The sequence below is a fragment of the Pseudophryne corroboree genome, chromosome 2, assembly GCF_028390025.1.
Source record: "Pseudophryne corroboree isolate aPseCor3 chromosome 2, aPseCor3.hap2, whole genome shotgun sequence".
NCBI lineage: Eukaryota > Metazoa > Chordata > Amphibia > Anura > Myobatrachidae > Pseudophryne > Pseudophryne corroboree.
Genome location: NC_086445.1, coordinates 868911634 through 868939025, shown reverse-complemented (window position 1 = coordinate 868939025; position 27392 = coordinate 868911634). Strand labels below are relative to the sequence as shown.

General features: G+C 42.3%; 1 protein-coding gene across 1 annotated transcript in view; it reads left to right on the top strand.

Annotated features, from left to right (window-relative positions):
• The window catches only part of SEZ6 (seizure related 6 homolog), an 874081-nt gene that overhangs the window by 370030 nt on the left and 476659 nt on the right, over nt 1-27392 (top strand). Inside the window, exons 2-3 of the mRNA XM_063955907.1 lie at nt 21151-21936; nt 23289-23422. Of these exons, the coding sequence (XP_063811977.1) occupies nt 21151-21936; nt 23289-23422 (920 nt within the window). The remainder of the gene's footprint in view (nt 1-21150; nt 21937-23288; nt 23423-27392) is intronic.

Here is a 27392-nt window from a genome sequence, read left to right as displayed (position 1 = left end):
CTTGTCCACTTTCCAAGTGAGTTGGGCAGTCTTGGTGCTTGATAACTCAATTTGTGTTTAATCACATCATTAGGGCCCACCACCCTACTTTACAATTCCACGAATTGCGGCTTTATCTAGTGCGGCATGGCCATTATGACTTGATTGTGACACCTCACGCCACTATATCTCTCACCAGGCTAAGAGCCATCAAGTATGGTATAGATCCTGAGCAATCATACAATGAGTCTCAAGGCTATACCTTTTTAACTGATTAGATGTGCTGGCTGAGTATTGTCCACTGTACAGACTGGCATACAATGGCTCTAGCGCAGATTCAGGCAACATTGTGAAACTACAATACATACGGTACTGTAGAATACCCTGCCAGTCTTGGGCACAAGATATGGAGCATACTTTCCTACTTTCCTGGAGTGTCCGGGAGATTCACAAATCTTAGGTGACTCTCCTGGACCCCAGGAAGAGTAGGCAAGTATCCACAATCAGCTGGCTGCTCCTACCCACTTCCAGAGTAAAGTAGGCATTCCGGGCATCTTGAAGATGTTCTGAATTGTGTGACTGTGGCCCCGTCCCTCCACCTTACAAGGCTGTGAATCATTGTTTGCATAATAGAGGGAGCATCCACAATGTTGCAGTCACAAAACCATGCCCCTTCACTACCCATTTGGCAACACCACACCCCTGTACCTCCCACCTGGCTGCCCTCTGTATGATCTGGGGTGTATATCATGGCCTGGCTCTACCCTAGATCCATTGAGTGCCAGTCTCTAGCGTTAACAACATCCGGGCAGAACCACTAACAGGTTAAAAAGAAGCAAATAGCCTGAACAGTCATTTTTATAATAGCACAAGAGCTATAAATATTAGTATATCTGATAGGACTTATATGTCCCATCCTGTGGAAAACTATACATTTCTGGCAGTACATGCTGGGACTTGTTCTTCAACAACCAGTAAGTCATAGCTTGGTTTAGGGACTGTGTGTAATTAAAGCAGGCCTTGCTTGGGATGAAATGTAATAGTGTAGTTTGGAAACAAAGATTAATTATGGAGCCTTGTGTGTGCTATTATACTCAGTATATACAGAAAACACAATCAGAAGAAATGCAATTTGCTGCCTGAATCTTCTCCATTCTCTACATCTCTCCTTCCTCTCCGTACCCCCTCCTTCTGGTTCCCGTTGACGCGGTTAATTTATTAGCTTTACAGAAACTGTCTCGCTGGTATTACTTAACATAATTCTTTCTTATTAAGCGAGGAGAGTACATTTGTTAGCTCTGCCCAGACGATAGTGTTTTGCCTTTTACATCATCAGCCGTGAAATTCGCTTCTTGATCCTCCGCTCACTGCTGGCCCTCATATCTCTGACCCCCGGGCAAGATGCAGAGGGGTGGGGGAGGGGCTAGCAATGAGTGATACCCTGCTGAAGAGATGGGAAAAGCAGGGGAGAGACAGAAGAAATGAGAACAGTACATACAGTGCATAAACTAACAGTGAGCATAGCAGCAGGGACCCTCCTGTACACTTTATCTCTGAATGATTGTAATGACATAATAATGATATGTTTTACAGGAAAAATAATGCACATTTTATCTATTTTATTTTCCTACTCTTATATGGCACATGCAGGTATGTAGCGCTATGCATGGAAATACTGCAATCTCAACATATCCCCAACTCATTAGCTACTACTTCTTCCGTAAATAAAAGAAAAGAAATACAGACAATGCATTATTGGGGAAACATTGTACAGTAAGATTATTACCAGCGTATCAATTTTGTGGACTTGTACAACCAAGGTCTGATTGGGACGTTTCATAGCATTTAGCAGTATGTCAGAACACATATAATTGGGACCTTTGGACTTTACCTTTCTGTACTACTTTAAGTTCTCCAAAACAGGAAGCAGCCAAAACAGCTCTGGTGCTTTCAAGGGGTTTAGTATGAAATACCTACAATCAAAATCCCGATGGTCAAAATCCCGACAACAATTGACCTATGGTCAAAATCCCGATAAGGTCAAAATTCCGACATTTAAAATGTCGACAGGTCAAAATATCGACATGTCAAAATGTCGACCCAAGTTTTCCATTGTTTTTTGTGTGTATTTCGACATAGGTCGACATGGACACCGTATAAGTGTACCGCGTCCCCTTGCATGGCTCGCTGCGCTCGGCATACTATTATATTCCCCCTCCAGGTCCACTGGGATGGTAAAGTATGAACAAGTTGGTTTCAAAGAAAAACTCATGTCGACTTTTTGACCTGTCGGCATTTTAAAAGTCTATATTTTGACCTTGTCGGTATTTTAAATGTTGGTATTTTGACTATGGGGTAAATTTACTAAGATTCGTATTTTCCCGTTTGAGGTCAAAGTTCAATCACGAATGACATCGCAAGTGTAAATTTGCAACTTTTTGAATTTATTACGACTAATTTACTAAGCTGCCGTATTCTGCATTTTCGGTTTTTCCGATGTCGATGTCATTCGTTTTTTTAGGCAGTGTTTCACGTGAGTGACTTGTAAAACACTGCCGACTTTAATACAATGAATCTCGGCCGGATCTGAGAGATCCGTGCTGGGCTTCATTGTGCACCTTGTAAAAAAAATAAAAATGTTTAAACTTAAAAAAAAAATTGCGTGGGGTCCCCCCTCCTAAGCCAAACCAGCCTCGGGCTCTTTGAGCCATGCAAGGGGACGCGGTACACTTATACGGTGTCCATGTCGACCTATGTCGAAATACACACAAAAAACAATGGAAAACTTGGGTCGACATTTGACATGTCGATATTTTGACCTGTCGACATTTTAAATGTCGGAATTTTGACCTTATCGGGATTTTGACCATCGGTCAATTGTTGTCGGCGCTGTATAAAAGTGACCCCCGGCTGTGGCATTATCTGTCCAGCTAGTGGAGCCCGGTGCTGGTTTCAAAAATACGGGGGACCCCTACGCTTTTTGTCCCCCGTATTTTTTGAAACAGGAGCAGGCGCAGAGCCCGGTGCTGGTTGCTTAAATATGGGGGAACCCCTGTCAATTTTTTTCCCATATTTTTGCAACCAGGACCGGCTCAAAGATCCCGAGGCTGGTTTGACTTAGGAGGGGGGACCCCACGCATTTTTTTTTAACAAATTCAAACATTTCCCACCCCTTCCCACTGAAAAACATGCACGGATCTCATGGATCCGTGCATGCCTATCCAATCACGGTAAAAAAAAGCAGGTCTGTTTTTTTTTAGTACTTTTTCACGAATTGTATTTCAGCACGGCAGTGTTTGGCTATTGTCGGCAGTGTTTGTGATTTGCACTTTTTAGTAAATTCCCGATTTCTACCAAATTGCAGGCGTATTTGACCGATGGTGTATTGATTCGTGATTTTTTTCCTAGGACTTCCAAAATATTACAAATGCCCTCATCACTGCCGTGATTTTTGCTTAGTAAATTACAGAGATGACACTTTGAAGAAAAAACGGCATCTCGGTCAAAATCGGGAGCTTAGTAAATATACCCCTATGTCGGGATTTTGACCATGACAGGATTTTCACCATCAGTAAATGGTTGTCGGGGCTTTGACCGTCGGGATTTTGATTAGAGGTAAATTGACCGCATCCCGCTTTCAAGTCTTACCTGTTACAGACATAACTATGTAGTACTAAAGGTGATCCAGAGATGCTTGCTAAGGCATTGAGAGATCCATCACGCCCCAGTGCTAAATGGTGCAGCTATGCACTATTTGAAATACCAGGTCTTTCTTTATATGCTGCGGTGCATGCAAGCCATCTTGGGGGTATGGTTTTGCCTCCATCTAGACAAGCCATGGCCCAGCTAACTTGTATGTTCTTCATCCCCATTTTGTTGCCTCTGGTGCTTTTCACAAGAAAGTGCTGGTACCCTGATAACTGCAGGGAAAGTTAGGGGTCACAAGCAGAGGACATAATCAACGTATTATCATTTTGAAGAGAAGTGCTTAGTAAAAGTGCAACTAGGTGACTGCACACACATTATGGGGCCCCATAGTGCAAGGTGTCCAGTGCCATTTCTCCTCTCACATCTGCTTGGAAACAACCTTGGAACAGGGAACTACTGATGTAACGATAACACCAACTTATGGTGTCTTAATATTTCTTTGGGTTACCACATGTCACCGGGACATCAGTGAGCCTTTCCATGGACAACACAATTGCGTAGTTTCCTAGGAGGAGTGAGACACCATCAATCCATGATTATTCCATCAATAGTTAATTTGATAATTATGGTAAGATACAAGCTCCTGCCCAAGGTTGCTGTTTATTACCAGTTAGTTAAGCGCACAACATAACAAAATACCCATGTACAACCATCTTGTATTTAACTCTGCATAAGTCCCTTAAGTTTCACACCCACTGGTGTTTTTAAATGTGCTATAGTTTTTATTATTTATAAAACTCATGTAAACAGATCTGACACTAGAAAACACTGTCTTTGCAGTTAACAATCACAGTGTGTATTTAATTGCTTTGCATTCTGTTGAGTTGCGGTAGCATTTCTCAGAAAGCTACTTGTTCCATCTACACGTATTTCCATATTTCAGTGCATTAGAATTCTGCAAATTAGTTAAAAACAAAGTTCAAACATATTTGCATTTCATATGCATGTTTTATTAGCTTTAAAGAAGAAAATGCCAATGTGCATGCAGCCTTGCTCATGTGTACAGTAGAAAGAGAGAAAGGAGAGCAACAGATAATAGTTAGAAAACTATAGTAACGTCACATTAGACCTGATCAGAGTTTTATTCACAACTGAGTATTCGCACACAGCGGATCTGATAAAATATGCTAATGCTGCTGCCTCTGGATTTGTATAGAGACACCCATTGATGCCACTTATGTAAAAAGATGCACCATCGGACCTCTAAGCAAACTCTATGGTTGCTCAGAATGTCGTAAATAAGCCTTGACAACTGTGTATGAACTCACAGTTGCAGGCTCAGACACACCCCTGAAGCGGTTGCGACACACCTGCGTTTTTGAAGCCACTCCCCTCCACAAAAGTTCACTACCTGTTACTCAACTTGCAAATAAATCCTTACTGCGTAAACTACCATGCTTGTGCAGTATAAGAAAAATTGCTTAACTGCACAAACATCGGTACTGCGTCCACCTCTGTCTCAGGCCCATCAAGCAGCATGTTTCAATGGTATTTAAACACCAAAAGTGGTCTTTTATGAAATCCATTGGAGGTTCAGCACATATTGTCCTCATTGTACACTTCTGCATCTAGATAGACTGCCAAGCAAACACTTCAAAAAGCATGCCTACTGTACAGTTCTTCTCTCCCACCCGCTAGAAGTCAGCCTCAATATCTTACATTGCATGACATTCTACCCTCTTAGTACTTTATTGTCAACCTTTTTGATTGAATGAAACTTTTTTAATTATTCTGCTAAAAATGAGCTTGCTATAAGCCTCATTTACAGCTGACAATGAATGCAAGACTGAGGGGACATCCTTCAGGAATGTTTGCATGTGACTCTTTTTGTGTGCAAATCTTTTACATTATTACATGTGTTCTTTATGGTTGATGATGAAAGTGACAAATTTTAAAATTGTAGCCTAGCAGTGGAGGGATTGAAATGTATTAAAAGCATAGTTATATGTCTCCCAGAATGTCCTGGAGACCCCCAGATTAGTGTGAAACCCCCCAGCTTCAGGGAGAGTAGACAATGCTCTCGCGAAGACTCCCTTACTTCCCTGCAAATTGTGTGGGAACGTGCTGCAATTACGCAAACCGAGTCATAAAGCATTGCCCACCTCAGTGAAACCAATTGGACAAGTACATGATGACACAGTTTTATACAGTTTATATAATGGGACCATTCATATGCCAAAGCATGTGCAACTGCCATTTTTCAATTCAGCCTACTAACTAAAGAAAGAACACAAGTGAAGCAGCCACACAAAAATGAATAGAGTCACCAACAGGAGCCATCGCAGAATCTCAGAACTGCAAACACATAAGGAGCATCTATGCAATTCCGAGGAACATTGACCCCTGAGTGAGTCTGTGGTCTCACAGCATAATAGTGAGCTGCGACCCTGGTGCCAAGAACACAGATGTAGGCAGAGCCAGAAACACAACCTGAAAACCATCATTACACACCTGCATTACCTCCCATAAACGGTCTCTTATTGTCAGTCACTCTGAGAATAAATCCTTGCATGCAGTGCAACCATGGCGCAGGCGCAGTCTTCCCATAAACGCAGGGCCGGATTAAGCCTTGGGGGTGCCCGGGGCACTTAAAACGGGGGGGGTGGGGGCCTGGTAGAAGGTAGGGGGTGTATATTAGATTGCGCATACCTCCCAACATGTCCTATTCCAGAAAGGACAAAATGCTGTCTACCTGGACTTCCCACTGAATATATGATTGGCGTCACCTGTGTTGAACTATTTATTTAATAAGAACACAGGTGATTGCAGTCAAAAATTAAGAAAGAAGTCCAGGTAGAGAGCATGTTGTCCCTCCTGGAATGGGTCATGGTGGGAGGTATACATTGTGTATACAGTATTAAATTTAAACCAATGGTGTACATTAGTTTTAAACTAATAGTTTAATAATGCCTGGATACTGTTTATAGCTCCACCTAATTGAAAGACAACTATTTTATAAACTTTTCTTGTAGTGGAACAAAGACAACTTAACCTTAAAATACACATAGAAATATAAAATTATTTATCTTGTCACATGCAAGAATAGCAGCAGCCTCTGTACTACTTACACACTGAGACAGGACTCAGGAGGACTCTCTGTGTGTGTCTGTATCTCTAGACCCAAATGGTTTAGTTGCATAACAGTTTACACAGGATTCAGACACCCAAACAGGGACCAGGAGAAGCTGGGATCCCTGCGTCACTTACAGCTCTCTCCACCCCCCTATCTCTCCTCTGGTTGGAAAACTGGCTGCTGGTTCTGCTGCTGTTTAAGAGGGAAAGTGATCTCAGTGTGCTCTGGCCGGGGGGCCCCCTGACAAAGGGGGGCCCGGGGTACAGTATGCCCTGCATCCCCCCTTAATCTGGCTATGCATAAATGTTTAGCTGCGTAAATATTGGCATTGCATGTAAATCAGAATCAGACCCAGTATTCCTTTTGTCCCTTTCACTTGGTGAGACAAATGGCATAATCAAATTACACTTACAGTACATCTTCTACCTCACCTCTATACCTCTCAGAAGTAAGGTATGAAAAGGGCCTAATTCAGACCTGATCGCTGTTGTGCAAATTCGCAAGGCAGCCCATTATCGAACAACTGCGCATGCATACGGATCGTAATGCGCACGCATGAGGCCAACTTGCAAAATAATCCAGCAATTTTTTAGATCGCTAGGCGTACGCAAGTTGAATCAAACGTTTGGGGGAGGTAACTGCCCGTTTTCTGGGAGTGTCAAGAAAGCGCAGGCATTCCCAAGCATTTTCAGGGAGGGTGTGTGACGTCAGCTCTGGCCCGATCAGCCTGTTTCTATCGCACTGTAGCTACTCACAGACTGCACAGACTGGAAAACACATTCAATGGTGAGTGAGATGCAAACGGATTTGCAGCTGACCGGCGTTTGCAAAACTTTTTGCACTGCATACTCAGACTTGTATGGGGCGGATTTTCACTCTGTCTGGGTGGTGACTATCTGATCGCAAACCCCTGCAAATTTGCAGAGGAGCAATCAGGTCTGAATTAGGCCCAAAATAAGGAAAGATCCTATTCTCAAGCAATGTGAGCAGGGATGTGTTGTGAATGATAATGCCGACCTCAATGAACACTGAGGGGCTGGTATAGAACTGCATGCAAGTCCATTTTGCCAACAGATCATGTGATTTTCTTTTCACACTGTGAATGCTCCATAGCTAAGCATATGACTTTCCTCTAGAGTGGATGTAACTGGGAGCCAAGGGTGTGTTATGGGTGTGCAAACCGAATTGCAATTCAGAAGTGAGCTTACACGGAGATCCGTCTGATTTAAAATGGATCTTTTGCACTAAGGATAGGATACTGCTGGTACAAATGTGCACTGATAGTCAGGATGGCTACTGTACATTCACAATTGGATGTATAGGGGCAGTCGCGACCGAATTACTGTACTGGCGACTCTGAATCAGCCTCAGACTGAGCAGGGATGACATGATAGAAATAGAATAGGTGTTGTCAAACACTTAATCCTCCATCCACTTGATGACACAAATAAATGTATATTATACCTCTCCTGCAAGTGTACACATGTGTTCTACTTTAGGGTCTCTTCATCATCACTTATACCCCTTTCAGACCTCCAGCTATGAACATGGGTTATTGGCACATGAGCGCACGCATAACCCGTGTTCATGTGCGGTCTGAAAGATGACAGTTGAAAAATAATGGGTCGACCCGGTGTTTCAACCCTGGTAGCGAGCAGGGTTGAACTCGTGTTCAACCCGGCTCGCAGTGCGGTGTGAGTGGTAGCTGGGTTGATGCGACCCATTTCCCGTTCATTGTGTGTGTATAGGCGGCGCTTGTATATCCGGTGTCAGGCTCCTGGGACCCGCCTCAGGCGATGTGAAAAGGGTATTACTTGCCCATTACACAAGCTTGCCTATAGCCAGCTCCTTCAGCAGCCTTCTCTGTGCACATAAGTTCACACATGCACTCCCCGGTAGTATATAAACTATAGGGTTGAAAGTGTAGGAGGTTTACAGAGCAGCTGTCCTGCAACTGGAGCAATACTAGTATTTACCAACATAACTTGCAGCGAGTTGAATACATAATTATTGAGGGCCATATGGCCCTCAATAATCAATAGGCCTCTTAAAGGCATCAATAGGCAGAAGCTGGCAAAATCCAGTGACAGAAACACTTTCAAATCCAATATGGAACAAGCAGATCTGAGAGAAGGAAAGTCCAGCTAGTGATTGGGATGAGAAATATCACAAGACAACGTGAGACTGACATTTAACAGTAGGAGCTTCTTAGGAGACATAGACAAAGCGCATTGACCTGCAAAAATAAACCTTGATCTGACTATTCTCCAAGGGCTGGTAATCAGGCTAATAGCCCAGGAAAAACATCATCAAAGGGGGCCAGAAGAATACACAAAAATACACAGAACACAAACAGGATGTACAGTAACTCAGGGAGAAGAGACAGAGACAGGGATGAGTATTATATTATATCCTGGCATCAATTACCTTCCTTGTACAGTATGTGTTTAGTGAATGTTCAACTCAGAGGAAGGGAATATGGTTTTAAAAGAAAATATAGAAAATGTATTTCAGAATAATCAAGGAATGATAGCAGAAATTCTGAGCTATACAAAAATCAGTTTACAGTGCAAAATATAATAACCCCATTCAACTACAGATGTGTCCTCATACATCTTTGTTGCAGTCCCGCCTGAATCTTCTAGCATCTTATTTGCTTCTTTTATGCCGAAAATGCATCATATTTACAACGTAATGGGAATAAGATGCACAAGGAGACTGTGCTAAATAATTTGATATATGACACTTGTATATCTGTGGTGACTGAGTCTCTGAATCTGTAAGTGAAGTGCTACAATGTAGCAGCTTCAGCTTCTTTCCAATACAAGTTCCATTCTGCCTACTTGTCTGGCATGGTCGCATAAGATGCGACCACACCAGCAAGTGCCTTATCTAATCTGGTCACACAGCTGCTGCTCTGTTCCTTCTGGTCCCTCTGCCTCCCTGCACCCTCCCCCAGTGTTTGCTGTGCTGCCAATCACTGCACGACAGGACCCCCTAAACCAACAGCTGCAAACAGTAGCAGCCGTCGGGGAAGTGTATGTTAACCATCCAAGCCTCCCTGTGTACCTGGTAGCTACTTGGATGTTAAAATGAAAGATGCTATGGTCATAATGTTTCCGATGCTCCCGATGTTCCGATGGTGATAACTGATGTTCCGCTGTTTGTTTACAAATCTAATAGTATACATATATATATATATATATAAATAATTATTTTTTTACAATAAAATTATTTTGAATAAGTTTAAATATATGTTCTTCACCTAATTTACTCATAAAAAACCCCAACAATTTCTGACTGGTTTTTAGGGAACAAAATCGTAATTTAAGGTGTTAAATCACACACAATACACAAGTGTCATATATCAACTTACTGAGCACACAAAACAGGTACAATACACAATCTATGGATGAACAGCAGGTAAGTATATAGCCAGTAATAGTCAAATTGCAATAGCAACAAGCAGGGATTAGGCAAAAACGTAATCCAAAACAAATCCAATATTTGGAAAACAGCAGTTGCTAACAAGCAGACCAGGGATGTGCAAAGCAGGGTCAGTACACAGGCCAGGTCATTATACGGTAATCCAACAGGATAGCAGACAGAAGAGCTGTCAAAAAGAAAGCTGGTGGTTAGAAGTCTGTCAAATGTCTCATCCAAATGCTTGTGGAATGTTCACAATGGGTTAAATATAAATGGGGGAGATTCAAATGTTTGAAAAGTCAGTTGGGAGTCTGTTTTTTCCTATCTAATAGACAGGAAAAAACAGACACCCAACCGACTTTTCAAACATTTGAATCTCCCCCAATGTGTCTATATCCATAATGTCATCATTCATCATGTAGACAGTGATCACATGTTGTCACATTGTCCCTGGTAGCGCAGCAATGACTTACCCGTTCCTAATGGCTACAGTGGCTACAGTGTCATCTTTCAGGTCCCGGTGGTCATGTGACTGTGACTTCTAGGTCATACCCCGATACTCGGGTGAGTATTTCTCACCTAATCCTAATCCCATCAGATAGGTGTGAATACACCCTTGTCATACTGTCTACTTCAATAATTTATCATGCCACTAAGGTGAACAATTGTATGTTTTATATACAGTACGAGAGGTAGAGAATAATGAAGTATGCTTCCCACACAATAACAAACTGCAAGACATCCCATAACCATATATACAGTACTGTTATTGGTCTGAAGTGTGAAAAGTAAACAACAGGCGTCATTGAACCATTGCAACGTGTTACAACATCACTGGACATGCTCTTGTGTTAGAATCAGTGGCGGATCCAGGGGGGGGGGCACTCGGGCCCATGTCCCCCCCTGTCATTTGTGGACTCCGTCCCCCCCCCCCCCCCCCCGGCGCCGCACAGGGAGATGACGGGCGCCCGCTGAGATTGTGTTACCAGCGGGCGCCCGTCTCCCTGCACAGCGGCAGCTGGAGGTAGGAGCTCAGTACTGAGCTACGGCTTCCAGCACTGTCACTGTGCGGCGTGCGCTATGGGAGAGATGTCAGTCATGACGTCTGTCTCATAGTGCTGAGGAGCGGACGCCAAGAGGAGGACTGCAGCGGTCTGGAAGCGGGAACGGGGCTCGGTAAGTATGATGGTTTTTTCTTCCTTAATGCAGCGGGGGCATCTACTGGGGGCAAACTACGGGGGGACATTACTACTGGGGGGCATCAACAAGGGGCATAACTACTGGGGGGCATTACTACTGGGGGCATTATTACTGGGGGGCATCTACTGGGGGCATTACTACTGGGGGGTCATCTATTGGGGGCAAACTCCTAGGGGGCATTACTACTGGGGGCAAACTACTGGAGGACATTATTACTGGGGAGTATCTACTAGGGGCAAACTACTGGGGGACATTATTACTGGGGGGCATCTACTGGGGGCAAACTACTGGGGGACATTATTACTGGGGTCAACTACAAAGGGGCTAACTACTGGGGGCATACTACAGGAGGGCATTACTACTGGCAGCGTAACTACAGGGGCATTACTACTGGCGGCTTAACTACAGGGGCATTACTACTTGGGGGCTAAACTACAGGGGGGCCAAACTACAGGGGGATAACTACAGGGGCCAAACTACTGGGGGCATTACTACTGGGGGCTAAACTACAAGGGGGGCATAATTACAGGGGCTAAACTACAATGGGGCAAACTACAGGGGGGCATTACTACTGGTGGCTAAACTACAAGCAGGCAAACTACTGGGGGCATTACCACTGGGAGGCCAAACTAAAGGGGGCGGGGGTAAACTACTGGGGTCATAACTGCAGGGACATTACTACTGGGGGCATAACTACTAGGGCGCTAAATGACTGGGGGCATTACTACAGGCAACATTACTACTGGGGGCAATACGAGCATTGCATAAGGGGCAACACTACTATGGGGTCTATATAAGGTGCACTACCAGTACAGTGGACATTGCATAATGAGCGCTACAACTGTGGGCATTGTATAAGAAGCGCCACCTCACATGCACCGAAGCCGCACGCAAATGTACTTGGCCCTTCCATGGTGCCCCCCCCCTATCATTTTCTTCTGGATCCGCCCCTGGTTAGAATCCACTAATGCATACATAGAACAGCTACAATGCCTACAAGTCATGTCTCAGATGGATAAGGCCTCAGGCCTCTGTGCACTGCCTGGAGTTACAATTTGGCACTTCAGTTACTTTAGGTATATAATTTATCTCTCTTCTATACAGGCTTTGATATATACCCACTAATAGTGTGCCTACTTGTTGTAATTTTGGAATGAATGTTTATATTCTTTTTTTTCTCCAACACATGCATAGCATACATATGTAAATTGTAGTTCAAATCAGCATTAGCACATTTGGCAATACAATAATATGAGCAACATCTGTAAGAGCAGGCTTTGATTGTTCAGGCTGCAAGTGAAACGTTTTCTGAGAGAACCTCTATTATTGATATGGTTCTGTATTGTAACATGATAAATACAGAATAGATATTCAGGCATCTACTGTAATTCAGTTTCTGTAGAAAAAAACAGTTTGAATGGAAAAGAAATACCTTTGAGATAGGAGCACAAAAACACTCGCCAATAAATGATAAGTGATTAAAGTGCACCTGTCACACAGTGGAGGCTGCCATTTTGTCTACTCAAAAATTATTCTGTCTATCAGTTCATTAAGAACTAGTGACATCACAAAGTTTATCATACCGTTATGGTGTGCTTTGTTCATACTTGCCTACTCTCCCAAATATTGTAGGAGGCTATTCCCCCACACCCCCGGAAGTGTGGTTGGCAGTTAGTGGCTAGACCCTCTTCAGTGTATGTACCGTCTGACATCATCAGACCATGTGAACAGCACAATATTATGGGAAATACCATGTGAACTGTGACAGCAGCGGGAAGAGCAAAGTCGGTGGACTAGCAATTTTACCATGTAAACATTTATTCCCTTTAGTAAAACTTTCAGTTCCATGTTCTCAACCTTCCTCCTCCCCCTTCCATCGGTATCATATGGTATTTCCCATAGTATTGTGCTGTTCACGTGGTCTCAGGACATTTGACAAAACATAAACTGAAGGGGATATAGACTCAACCATGGCCAGAGCTCCCAAATCCCTCCTATTTCCTAGTGTATGGGGAGATTAAACTGGACATTATGGCTCCATGTGGAGGAGCAGCAAATTAACAATATTAGATGGATTAAGTTGCACCCTTTAGCTGCATCTCAATCCCCACTTGCAAGAGCACTAAATCTTGTTCAACATGTAACACAAAGGTAAGCGGTTCCAGGCTTGGACTGGCCCACAGGGGTACAGGGAAAAACACTGGTGGGCCCCCCTGCCTGGGGGGCCCACCTCCTCCTCTAAGGATCAGGTTCCAGACTGTGCACTTGAATTATACATAATACATATGATACCCATACCCCCCAACTGTACAGTTTTAATAGGTACAGTACCTTTTTTTGATGGTCTGTACCGATTTTTGGCTCTCCAAACTTCCATTGAAAGTATAGAAAAAGGGGCATGGCCACACCCCCTTTACCCGTGGCCACACCTCCTTTTCTAATTTGTACCAATTTTTGTGTGTAAAATGTTGGAGGGTATGATGTTACCTTATACAGGACTATGGTGTATTTTCTACAGTGCATTGCTGTTATTAAACTTTTATTAATCTGGTACATTGTCATGCATGCAGCAGCTGAATTGACTGTATATATTTATGAAGGGGCCCAGACCTTGCACTCTCTAATGCTTAGTCATACCAATGTGGTGGCAGGCCACACACCCTCTGCAGACTGGCCACACCCCTAAACAGGGGTCCCTACCACTGCATTCCTCCGGTGGGCCATACATGCCCCAGTCCGACACTGAGCGGTCCTCTTGAGCTGCTAGAATTCCACAGGAAAATCCTATTAGTGAAGTCCTGTTCACTTTAATATAAATGGAGAACAGCAAGGAGACAAGGTTATCCAGTATTGAAGATTAAATTTTGTCACCACTGTAAAAGGAACCTTTGGACTCACCCCTTTTAAATGAGTTGCGTTCACATAAAGGTTTTTTTTCTCCTGTTCTCACTTCTTAGACTACACATAAATAATCTCTTAGGAGTAACACTTCCCTAGGGTCAGCTGCCCTATGTGCATCAAAAGGTATCTTTAGTCCACAGTGTCACCACCATTCATCCGCACCAGGAAACCGGAAGTGCTTCATAAAACGTTTTTTTTTTATTTTACACATTAAAAAAGTCCATATAAAAATATACACCACAAAAGCAATATTTTAGCCCCTGTTTTAGGCTGATATGGTTTGTTCCACTCTGTACCTTAAGGGAATCAGGTAATCAGGTAAGAGATTATTAATGTGTAGTCTAAGAATTGAGAACAACAGGAGAAAAGAAGCCTTTATGTGAACACATCTCATTTAATAGGGGTGAGTCCAAAAGTTCATTTTATAGTGGTGACAAAATTTAATCTTCACTACTGCATAACCTTGTCTCCTTGCTTTTCTCCATTTATATTGAAGTGGACAGGACATCTCTAATAGGATTTTCCTGTGGAATTCTAGCAGCGCTTGAGGATCACTTACCTTTGTGTTTCTTATATGTGGTGGGGCAGGACTACATGACACAAAAACATATCATTTTAGCTCCACTTCTTCTTCACAAATTGGCGGGCGTGTGGCCTACTGATGTGACAGCCCGGTCCCGGCCCACCAAATGGCCAGCTGCATCTTGCCAGAAAAATTACACAAGTATGGTCTTGTTACTAGGAATGACTGGCAGCATTGTCATTATTATTGGTTCAGTCAACAAAATGGTCACCTCCATTTAATGCAGGTGGCAGGGCAAACTTTAAAGTTAAACAACTAGAGGCACTTTAGCCAGGGTCGGACTGGCCCACAGGGGAACAGGGGAAACCACCGGTGGGCCCTACAGCCTGTGGGCTCTCCTCCTCCTCTAGGGATCAGGTTCCAGACTCTATCCTAATGCACTTGAAGTTGAAATATGCATTATACATATGTTACATTATACTTCACAAGAATTTGGTTAATTATACATTTACCAAGGGGCAAGGAACCTGTACTCTGTAATGGTTGGCCAAAGCTCTGTGGTGGTTGGCCAAGCTCCCACTGGAGCCTGGCCACACCCTTAAGCATGGGCCCCTACAACAGCATTCCCCTGGTGGGCCCTTCATGCCCCAGTCCGACACTGACTTTAGCTGTTGCCTAGCAACACCTCCCTACATACTCCTTAACTCAGAAAGCATAGTACTGTTTGTTCTGCGGGTAGTATAGAGTCACAGATTGGCTTACCTTGTTTTATAATCATGTACAAACAACTGCTACTAACAGGTGAAAATTCTGGCTCATTTAGCAAGAACTTGTTATGAGAGAAAATTATAACACGCTCATTTTTTCTGACACTCCCTTGTAATGAAGTAGATTAGCAGATCAGGGGGAGGATTGGATAATAAGGGAGAAATAGGATGAAATGTAGATAAACACTGTAAACAAGTGAAAATGATTAGGGAAAATGCAGTGGACTTAGAAGAAAGGTCAGAGCAGATGATGAATACATTTATTAATTACTGTGCAAGCACAGGAGAATATTGTTGTAGAGGAGTGTTCATCAGTTGAATGGATTTAAAAAATTGTCGAAGTGAATCAATCATTAAGACATTACTTGTTGTGAATACTTTGCATGTAGCATCAGTACAGCAGGAGATAGTATTTAAAATATGTAGTATATTGGCAGAAAATATATTTTGTAAATCACTTTGATAGGGGTAATCGTAAAAAGTCATGCATATTGCATAAAAGTATGATCTTGGGATGGGAAAGGAGTGGCCTGGTTTATTTTTATGCCAAATAATCTAAATCAATTAAAGCAAACCCTAAAATGTTTTTGATATGCAGGGGTGTAACTAATACTTTGTGGGCGCCATAGCAAATTTTGAAGGCGCTCCCAATGTTTTTAGAGAGAAGGAAAATTGTGGTTACCTGCCATCTTTATGTTCAGTTATGCAGCATCGAAGACGGATCTTGTCTACATTCACCCATGCTATGGTACTTCTGATTGGCAGCCAGAAACCTTGGGGAGGGGGCAAAGGCACATTTGGGAATGGCGGTGGTTGCACAGCAAGAGATGGGTAAGGTGGCTCAGAGGCACACATGGGGAGGGTGGTCAGAGGAACAAATGGAGAGAATGGTTCAGAGGAACACATGGGGAGTGGTGTCAGCGGTACTTATGGTGAGGTGGGTTCAGAGGCACAGTTTGGAATGGGGGTTAGAGGCACACATGGGAAGTAGGTTCAGAAAACACATGCAGAGGTGGGTCAGTGGCGCAGTTTAGTAAGGGGGTCAGACGCACACATGGGGAGGTCTTCTGTCCATATAAGAATCCACATGTTCTTTGCAAAACAGCGAACTAACAGATTGGCTGCTTTCACAGATGTGCCGCAATGACAGGTCACTTGTGGACACTGCCATAGAAATGAATGGGGAAGCGCTGATTTGCTGAGCTTGTGGGTACTGTCACCTTTTGAGCACTGTCCAGCTGCTATGCAGAGCAGTGTGTGAATAGATCCTGTGTGTGTGCGGTGATAGTCTCTGAGGTCAGCCCAGTATCTCCGCAAGTGTTGGGCAAGCTCCAGAGTGATGAAAAAAGAGACATACTGCAACAGCACATCTACAGTATTTCATACCAGGCATTGCCCTCTTTTCAGTCCTGATTTGCATTGGGTAACACCAACCCCACTGAAGCCACTAAGCCAGACATGTCCAAACCTCCAGCTGTTGTGAAACTACATATCCCAGCATGCCCTGACACAGTTTTGCTGTCAGAGAATGCTAAAGCTGGCTCAGGGCATGCTGGGATGTATAGTTTCTCAACAGCTGGAGGGCCGCAGTTTGGACATGCCTGCACTAAGTGATGGGACAATAGCAGGTAGAACATCTAAAAGATGTGAAAAGTTATAATGAAGACGTAGATTTTGAGAGAGTGATCAAAAGATTAAGGGCTAAATGTAATAGATAGAGTGAGAGTTTCAGAAAGTAAGAGATTTGGTAAGGTTTTTTAGGTTTTTCTTAGAGTGGCAATCATTTACACTGCAAAACCAGGTTGATCTTGCTGTGTTAATGATTGCCACTTTAAAAAAAACTGCAAAACCTTACCAAATCTCTCACTTTTTGAAACTCTCACTTTTTAACATTTGGCCTTAAAAGTCTAGCCAGGTGGGGTAGTGAGTTCCATAACTGCATGGTATAAAGTCTTGGAGGCAGGATTGCGAAATGGTTATTATATGGAGCTCAAGATAGATGCAGATCATCTTGGGATGAGATCAGAGATGTATGAGTTGGTGAGACCTTTCAAGGCTAGAATGAGTAGCTTGAAATGTGTTTTGTAGGTAATAATAAGCCAGTGCTGGGATTTGCAGGGAGTGCAATCTACATACTTTAGTTTACTGCGATCGGTAAATATGGACATTCTAGGTCATCTAAAAAGTCACTCAAGTAGAAAGGGATAGATCCCAGTTATAATCACTGTGGTACATTATGAAATAGCTTTATCCCAGTCTGAATATATTGCATTTATAACTATATTCCGATATACCCAGAATCATATCCAATTAGATGTGAGCTTTACTGAACAGGGAAAGCTACAGGTTTTATCGACTGGGAATAGTAAATTATCAAGCCTTTTCTCCACGCTGTAAAATGTCTGGTAATAGGTAGTAACAGAGGAGTCACTAAGCCCACTAAGTGCTGCGGGCACAAAAGGGGGCAGGGCTTCACTGGATGGGGGCATGGTCTCACGGGACGGGTGCATGGCTAGCCACACCAACCCGTTTTCATCATGCCTGGGGTTCGGGAGGAGTTGATTGCCCCCGGGGAGTGCTCCTGCTGCAATTCAGGGTCCTACACAGTGACAACACCCAGCTCCTGTCACTGAGCAGGAGTCGACACTTTGGTGTCGCCCCTCAGCGGGCCACCGTCCCCCTTGTGACGCCACTGGATGGTAATCCACTGATTCAGCATAAAATGCAGATCTCATGGGTATCCCAGGATGATGATTTCCTTTCATCGCATCCTAAGCTTGCAAAGAAAAGTGCACCCTCTGGTAATTAATGCACAGGGTATCGGCTGCTAATTGAATTGGTCAGCGCCGATAGTTAGTCATGTGTATGCCCCCTAGGGCTTTTATCTTATGTACCAGATTGGTACTACAGTATATGTTGAGCAGAATCAGAGGATTTGGCAAAATCCAAATATATCACATCAACTGCTGTAACAAGATTCTATTTTGAAATGGAACCATAATGTATCAGTAATAGTGGTACATTAATTACTGACCTTACTTCCCTTACAAAACAAGGGTGAATGCCATCTGTACCAGGGGTTAGGTACTATTCAGCGGTTTGTAAAAGGCATCTACAGTCAATGAATTTAAAGCGTTAACAGAAATAAATGCTAAACCAATCCCATTTAGGTACTTTCTTCTGTGTCAAATACATGTAATTGTTTGTTTGCATTTATTCTTCCTTTATGAATACAGCCCAAAATAAAATCATACTTAAAATATCATCTAGCTCTTTTTTTTCCCCTACCTTTTCATTTAGTGGCCCAATATTATCAGTTTTGATCACCAAATATAAAAATATATGTTATGCTATATTTTATATATGTTCATGTAATTTGTGTATAATAAAAACAGATTTTGGAAGTAATTTAAAACATCTATACAGTTCCTATTCCTCTTTTGCCATCACTTTCTTAAATTCAGATCCCATGCCATATGAACTTGGGTTATATTTTTGATCGAAGGACAGTACTTTATTAAACAATGATATTAGCCTCAAAATTTTGTCGCTGAGAGGTAGATTTACCAAGTGGTGGTGATGCCCATAGCAACCAATCATATTTTGTCTATCATTTTCTAGAATGTCACAACTTGATAGCTAGAATCTAACTGGTTGCTATGGGCAAAACCACCACTTATCTGTTTTGAAGCTTTAATAAATCTGCTCTCCACTACAAAGAACACAATTGTTATTTTACAACACTATGAAGCAGCAATGGGGTCAGAGTAGGGGACTTACCCAGCTCCTGGCATCATACTATATACCATTTTCTGTAAGAACATAAAAACGAAATAATTCAATAAACACTGAAATTGTTAATGTCATGGGATGCTTGTGCCTGACCACATGCATGATCTTGACTTCTTTTGCCATGCCTTATGTATTGCCTGATGCCTTAGTCGGCTCTTTGTTCATGTGTACTCATATAAGGGATGAGAAAACAGCCTGGACCATTTTATACTGGCATTATTCCCACTAGCCACATTAATCCGTTCAGTTTTTGTCCTAGTTGCAGCCACTGGAAATAGATTTTTCTCTTTCCACTTGATTGGGGTCAGGTGTAGATGAACCTTCCTTTCATCCTTCAGGCTCAGCAGGCGAAAGTAAAAGAAATGCTCATTTTATTTTTAAGGAATGTGGCCCTGGAACAAGTTGCAAATAATTTTTGCTCTGCAGCTTTGGATTCCATCTTGGTTCAAAGGTTACTGATTGCCAGAGCGTATTTTTAGGTCACAGAAAGAAGTATAGTAGCTTTAGTCTGAACTGTGAAATTTGTCTGCTGAAAACTTTAGGAATCCTTCTTACTCGTCTTTGAACTGTGTCCAAGATACAGTAGTTTGATAATGTATGTGCTGAAGGGGTGTGGTATTGAAAGTCGACAGTAACTAGGTCGACAATGTCTAGGTCGACCACTATTGGTCGACAGTAACTAGGTCGACAGGGTGTCTAGGTCAACAGGGTCTTTAGGTCGACATGTTCTAGGTTGACAGGTCAAAAGGTCGACATGAGTTTTTAATGTTATTTTGGTGTCGTTTTCTTCGTAGAGTGACCGGGAACCCCAATTAGTGCACCGCGTCCCCTCGCATGGCTCGCTTCGCTCGCCATGCTTCGGGCATGGTGCCTTCGCTCCGCTACCGCTTCGCTCGGCACAGATTACCGTTCCAATCGTAGTCCACGTGGATCGTTAAGTATGAAAAGGTTCAAAAAAAGAAAAAAATTGTGAAAAACTCATGTCGACCTTTTGACATGTCGACCTAGAACATGTCGACCTAAAGACCCTGTCGACCTAGACACCCTGTCGACCTAGTTACTGTCGACCAATAGTGGTCGACCTAGACATTGTCGACCTAGTTACTGTCGACTTTCAGTCCGGATCCCGTGCTGAAGATAGAATTATTTTGTAAACCATAAAGTTCATGAGAATATCTTGGAAATTATAAGAGATAATCACATACAATAACTACATGGTTCATTATTTAATTTCATGAATTTTAATTAGCACAGTGTTTCACAAACTCTGTCTCGGGACCCTAAAGGGTTCACAATTTCTAGACCACCTAGCTAGTATGTTAATTACTAATTGTCACTCTTTAGAAGGTGTGGTGCTCATTTCTAAGCTAAGTACACATCTGAATGAATCTAACTAACAGAGCTATTAAACAATATTGAGAATATCCAACTTTGACTGTATGCACTAGAGATTTATCATTCCATTCAGAATAATTATCACTTTTAGGTGACATATTTAAATGTACAGTTGGACGTAATTTCAGATAGATGATCAGAAATGCATACACAATATAAATTTGTACACATCAGCTCATTATTTTGGAGAAATATGCAGCAGGTTAGATCCAATCATCTGATCCGAATGTTAACCTACAGTACATTAGCTTAACTGCCACATTCTGAAGATCCACAGGTGATCTGGAGAAAATGAACTGTTAGGGATCCTGAGCTTGAGAAACAATGAATGAGTAGATTCATGTACTATAGTACATTATTCGTTTTGTTTTTCACCTTTTATTTAGGTTTGATTTCTGCAGTGGCAAATGGAATTAGCAGCAAGGCACTTGGAAGCTGGGATACAAAAGTAGATCCCACATCCACCTCCATGGCAGAGGATCTAGAAGGAGAAGTACCTTTCATAACAACGGCACCTACTATGACATTGCTGAACCACCATCCAGTTTTGGAGGGGATTCTTCATGAAAGCATCATGAAGAAAGATTTCCGGTACCTACCACCTTACTTTGCCAGAACCAAACAACCACAAGACAATAGCGATCTGAAAGAAAGATTGTCTGCACTCAAAACAAGGGGTAATCTGGCTCACCCAGACTATGTCTCTACATCCCAAGGTGATTTTCCGACACCTACCATGTCTCTTACTCCAGCTACAATGATAATGGACACCACATTCGTTGTTACGGAATATGGAAGGGACACTGGAGAATTACAGGAATCAGTGTCATCAGCCCCAGTCTTAGATCCACTGCCAACTTCTGATTCTCATGTTCTATTCCAGGCAGATAAGAGTAATGCTGATGATTATTCCCAACATGACGGCAAACATTTGGAACCATCATCAGTCACTCACTCTAAGTTTTCAATTGCTACACAAGAAAGTATTAGTCCTGCAACTTCTGTTCTAAGTAAAACCACCACCAGCATTCCAGCAGGATCAAATGGCCTAGATATAAAGAAGGTTATATCCAATATCTCTCCATCTCCAGTTATATCCTATGAAGAGGAAGAGGAAACCACAACCAGCACAATTATCACCACAACTGTGACCATGACGGCTCCAGCACCAGGTGACTATGGGATTACTAGCGCAATTTAGCAAGATATATCCATATTGGAATTCATTCTGCTTAATGTTTAATACCTAATTAGGAAGTTTTGACAGCATTTGGCCAGTGAGTGTGAGCAGTGCTTGGCAGCCCTTCCATCTCTTTGTGACATTATGATGTAATTCGTATAGGGGGCAGCCAGAGGCATCACTTACCAAAATGACACTCGGTGCTGTATTTAGGAGTCCTTGCACCATAGGCACCCGCCGTGGAAAAGGAGTGTGGCTTCATGGGGGTTTCAGGACTTTGTTGCCCGACTCCCATTTTCGTCACTCCGGCGATCCGGGAGTTATGTGGGCAGTCCCTGAAGACTGCTGTGGCTGCAATGCCGGCTTCTACACTGTGATAAAAGGCTCCTGTCACTGAGTAGGAGCCGGCATTTTGGTGTCACCCCTCAGCGGGTGACATCCGGATGCGGCCCATTCCCCCCTTGTGATGCCAAAAGGAGGAGGCACGGGGTGGCACAGAGCCCTGTTACAGCACTGAAAACATGGTACTGTGGGGCAGATGTATTAACCTAGAGAAGGCATAAGGAAGTGATAAACCAGTGATACAGTATGTGCAAGGTGATAAAGGCACCAGCCAATCTGCTCCAATATGGAAATTAACAGTTAGGAGCTGATTGGCTGGTGCCTTTATCACCTTGCACATATCACTGGTTTATCCAGGTTAATACATCTGCCCCTGTGTTTACAAATAGAGGCTATTTTTGGAATGAATGCAGAAGCAGCCAACTATGATGATTTGACAACTGAGTCATAATTTAATATACACATGGTTTTAACTACTTGGTGTCCTTGTTTATAGCATTGAAGGAACGTCTACTATGTGATTCATCATATAGAACAGTGACCATCAATACTGATTAATTACAAAATACAACAACTATACATTGCTGAGTCGGTTATGTACCAGAATGGAGGAAGCCCGTCAGTCTCCCTGGGCTGACTTGTATATAGAACCAAGAGTGGCTTGGTGACAGCAGCCCTCATATAAACGTAACTAGCTTAATTAACACGTGTCAGATGTACATACAAATAGATTAGATTGTGTGTGTGACTCATCACAGATAAATAACAGCCCTTAAAATAGCGCTCTAGTCTATGCCGATGGAATGGTTTCAAATATTAATATATTGCCAAGGGTATATATCTCGTTAAAAATAAGTCTAGCAATCAATTTGTCTTCATGTGTCTCGGCAAATCTCAAAGCAGAATTTTTATTGATCATTGAAAACTGAAAATTGAACAAGATTAGATAGCTGTAGTTAGTTTGTGTCTCATTTAACTTTGTTATTCTGCTTTCTTTTACAGAACCTTGTAGTAAAAACTTCACTGCTCCTGAGGGCATTCTCCTGTCCCCAGTTTATAGAAGTGCACAGTATAGCACTGGAGTGGACTGCAGTTATACAATCTATGTTTATTCCGGTTACGGAGTTGAAATTAAGGTAAGGGCGCTTTAAGACAAGGGGTAAAGGTAAAAAAATATTGTTATGAAATCTTATAAAAGATAGAGCACATGAAAATATGGGGATCAGTATAAAAATACATAGGGTATGCACATGTAACGGCAGCCAAAGTGTTGCTTTCAAGGTTTTGGGCTCTTGTGCTGCTCATACTGCATACAGTAAGTATGGAAGCAGAGATATCACAAAGGCACGAGGCACATTGTACAAAAGTCTCTGAAAGTTACATATGGTTTTGAAACCATTTCTGGGGGTATTTTTGAGGGGTAACATCAATTCTATCTGATATGTACCAAACACTTAAAACCGTCATTAGGGGGTAAATTTACTAAGATGGGAGTTCTATTTAAGATGAGATGTTGCCCATAGCAACCAATCAGATTCTACTTCTCATTTATCTAGCACCTTAAAGAAGATAATACCTGGAATCTGATTGGTTGCTATGGGCAACATCCCATCTTAAATAGAGCTCCCATCTTAGTAAATTTACCCCTATATCTGATACAAATGTGCCCTCTTACACTGTGGCTTCAGTCGTGCCAAATAGCACCTCTCAGCGCCCCAGTTTCCATTGAGCATCTTTTGTGCTTAATTTGTCTGACTTATTCACATAAATAAAATTGAAAGTGAGAGAACTACATTGCTAGGTTACACTTATCAATTTGGTGTGTGCCATTTGCACATCTGTGTGCGACTGAGTCTGACTTTGTGTAAATAAGGCTCCGATGCAAACAGACATCACAGCCTAGTACACTATGGGGGTAATTCCAAGTTGATCGCAGCAGGAAATTTGTTAGCAGTTGGGCAAAACCATGTGCACTGCAGGGGGGGCAGATATAACATTTGCAGAGAGAGTTAGATTTGGGTGGGTTATTTTGTTTCTGTGCAGAGTAAATACTGGCTGCTTTATCTTTACACTGCAATTTAGATTGCAGATTGAACTCACCACACCCAAATCTATCTCTCTCTGCACATGTTATATCTGCCCCCCTGCAGTGCATATGGTTTTGCCCAACTGCTAAAAAATTTCCTGCTGCGATCAACTTGGAATTAGCCCCTATGAGCGGATTTTCACTGATTCTGCTGTGCGTGTAATATGCAAAATGTAAGGAAAAAACCATTATGCTACACCTCCCTGAGCATCTCAGTCATACTGTGCTTCTCACTGTGCTTATATCTCCCATAAGACTAAAAGAAAAATGGGTAAGAAGACTGGTGATGTCACTGATATGCCAGCTATGCCCTTGAACCCCTGATCTACTCACGCACAGTCACATTTCACTAAGGTCACCCAAGTCAGTATGCCTTTGTCAACTACTGGGGTTGTCTCATGCTCATTGGACTTATTGGGGCTAGGGGCAGAATATACTAAAGCTGAGAAGGCAGACAAAACACTGAAAAAGGGGATTGGCTGCATTTCCATATGTACCAAGCTCCAGAATGTGATACTTTCCATAGCTTGGAATCAGTGAGTAATCTTTATGTGGTGTTACCCAATAGAAGCCATGGGGCTTCTTTTCACACTTGCCCTGAGAGGAGTCCAATTGGATCCCTCAAAGCACCCCCAGCGACTGCCGCATCACACGGCGCATGCACAAAAGGGCTACCGGATTCTATCGTACAGGACAGCTCTTATCGGGAGCATTGTCCTTTGTGATTTTAATCGCATTTCTAAGTACATACCAGTGTTATTAACACCAGTATGTACCCGATGCTTAGTACATCCCACCCTATATATGATGTAGTAAAACAGAATGCATGTAAGACACCAAGATTATTCAAATTTAACCTTTAGTAAATATAGCATATTCAGGGAGACCATAAACAAGAATACTGAATGAAGCACTTCTATCTCTCTTTTCAGAGTTGCATTCACATTTTTTGCATAATACGATATATACATTTCCGTACTGCTCATGTATACCAATAAAACCTACATGTAATTCCATATGCAGAGCTTAATGCATTTTATACTGATTGCTCCTTACGCCTGAAAAGTGAAAATACAGTACAGGGAGACAAGGGGCAGGACAACATATGCCAAGTACAGTAAGAAAAGGTTCATTTAATTGTGACTCAATTAGATGTGGACGCATCAGCAAATGAGATTGTCAGAAAGCAAATCGTTTGCGGGTGCTGGAGGGTTGATGCAACAATACGCATTAAGGCTGGCAACAATCAGCAGCATTGGCTGATTGGCTGGCTGTGTTTTAACTCGTCCAGCTGATAATACTGAAGTACAATTACAGCTATATTATATGAAGTAGTGGCTGTCTATTCACACTACTTGATTACCTTTTTCAAAGACTCCCATTCCCAAACAAGAAATGTTTTTTAATTGAACTTAATGTAATTTTAATTGAATGTTATTTAAATGTAATATAGTATAATTTGAATTTGTGCTTGCATTTAATTCCATTTTATACTGACAATGCAATGTTTGCATTTATTACTGTCAAAATATTCCATTGTGCGTCTGTGACATTACATTATTCTATTGTGTACAAGTAGTGTAATGCATCTTTAGTATTTATTGTTAACACTATCAAGCCTCTATGCTTTCTCTACACAATCAAGGGGCATAATTGTATATACTTGTGTGGCTGATGGGCGGCTAGTGCAAATGCTTCATGAGATGTGTCCAGTAAAACATAGCTAATGATAAATAGGGTAAGAGTTCTAAAAATGAATAAAAAAATGAAAATCTAGAATAGCCGGGTTGGGAAAGAGATAAGTTCCCTGATTTAATACTTTGTAGAGTTTTGCCCAAAAATATCGAATTTGGAGATAAATACCTTCTGTATAGATTAATATCTAGATAAATGAAAAAATTATTGTTGTCGGCAGCCCCGTAGCAAGGGCACCCCTGTTCCCTGCGTTGCACCCGCCTCCTTACGGCGCTCAACCCATCATAACTAAATACCACAGGGGGTGAGTCGGTGGGTCACATTGCTCCAGCTCACTAGCCTTCTTTTCTGAGCATCTTAGAGATATTCCAAGTGGCAGAACAGGTCCCACAGCACTAGGCGTGAAGACATATCGTCTCTACCCACACCTGGGGTCATTCAGATGGGGTTGTTATTGCGCTATAATGTGCAAAGTACCAGTGTTCAGTACTTTGCACATGCACAGGACCTGTTGCAAACAACCCAGCATCAGACTGTCAGTGATTGACAGTCTGATGCCATTCTGGGAGCACCACCGTTAAGGGGGAGCGAAGAGGTCAGGGATCTCCGTCCTTGGAGAGGTTTACCTTGGTCCTGGTTATTGGGATACGATTGTTTGTAACGCCTATATAACTTATTCATGTGCTGTAAGCAACAGGATCTATTGTACTGTGGATACAGGTTAGAAATGTTAGAAATGGTTAAGCTGGTGCTGATGATATCGATTTGAATTAAGGTTATTCACTGTGTGTGTGTGTGTGTGTGTGTGTGTGTGTGTGTGTGTGTGTGTGTGTGTGTGTGTGTGTGTGTGTGTGTGTGTGTGTGTGTTGCTGTCGGCATATATATTTTAAATAGAAAGTATGTTTAAAATAGTTGCCTGCAATTAAACATTTGATAAGTGGTTGCCGTTGAAAAATTGAATGGAACTTTATATTTGCAACGGGAATGATATAATTAAAGGCTTATGTTTGCACAGTCGACTTTCTGTCAATTCAAAAATAATTAGTGCGCTGGCTCACCATGTGATAGGATTTGGTCGGCATTGTAGCAAGCCATCCCACCTCTATACAACTGGTGTTTGTAGCATGCCGATTAATTAGAGCTTGGCAACAGCAAAACAATCAGCCGCACAGCTCACTCACAGACCTGCTGCACATACTGTTCTACACACAATGAGAGGCAGTTATCTTTTGTACATAATAAATCTCTATGAAGGATATATGTACATTGGTGTATTTACAGTATATGTAAATAAATAGGTGATATATGTAAATACTATTTCATGA